Source organism: Lottia gigantea (genome assembly GCF_000327385.1).
Source record: "Lottia gigantea unplaced genomic scaffold LOTGIsca_6617, whole genome shotgun sequence".
Classification (NCBI taxonomy): domain Eukaryota; kingdom Metazoa; phylum Mollusca; class Gastropoda; family Lottiidae; genus Lottia; species Lottia gigantea.
Window position 1 is genome coordinate 1 of NW_008710252.1, and position 926 is coordinate 926.

General features: G+C 36.0%; 1 protein-coding gene across 1 annotated transcript; it reads right to left on the reverse strand.

Moving 5' to 3' along the window:
- Positions 1-220: 220 nt before the first annotated feature.
- LOTGIDRAFT_69309 (hypothetical protein) lies at positions 221-727 on the reverse strand (the record flags this gene model as incomplete). The annotated part of the gene is made up of 2 exons (XM_009064936.1): positions 221-349; positions 419-727. Coding segments are annotated over 2 exons (438 nt in total), but the record flags the coding sequence as incomplete, so codon positions are not given.
- Between the last annotated feature and the right edge of the window lie 199 nt (positions 728-926).

Here is a 926-nt window from a genome sequence, read left to right on the forward strand (position 1 = left end):
GGATAATCCTATCAATATGTGTTTTTAACGAGTTCGAACTTTGGACGAAGTTGGATTAGGAAAAGTACATGCATATAGATACATTTCAAAGATTGGAATGGTTCTTTGCAAGTCGGGTTTTTGAAAGTCACCTATGGACTTGGGCTGGAGGTTGAGAAATTATTATATCATCTTACTTACGATCAATATTCGATGCCATGCCTGCTTTTTCATTCTTTTTCATTTCCTTCAAATAACAACTAATAAAGTCATCGGTGTTATCCTCGTCATAGTTCTTTAAATGCTCTTCAATTGCAGGTTCAACCAGTGTGGCATTAGCTTTGTAAACATTATTAATTGTTCTATGATACTTGAATAGATCTCCCGGAAGAAATCTTAAAATCGGCAAGAAATTTACCACCTGGGTAGAACCTAAAACCTGGAAATTTTCTTCAGCTTTATTTAAATATAATTGCAATGCTTTGTTGTTATAATCAAAGCGTTCACCAAATACAATCGAACAAATAACATTAAACACTGAAACATGTATCAATCGACACATATCAAACCCAACCCCATTTTTCTGTCGAATAGCTTCCACCAACGCTGCAATCTCTTCATAAATCTTATCTTCCATCATGGTCCGTCCAAATCCAAACTCTCTTAATGTTTCTACTGCAAACTTTCGCTGTTCTTTCCAGACTTTTCCCGATGACCCAAATATTCCTTCAATTAAAAAAGAAACAATGCAAATAATGCGATTCATCATTAACAAAAACAAGGATTGTGAAAGAAGGTAGCCTAACATATCGAGCGGCTTCTTAAGAGTGAGAGTGCCGGGGGGGAGGTTGAGGGGGGGGGGGGGGGGTGTATGCAGTTCATATTGATTAAAAAACTCTATACTATCAAAACAATTAACTTTTTTAATTATTCTGTAAAGAATGTCC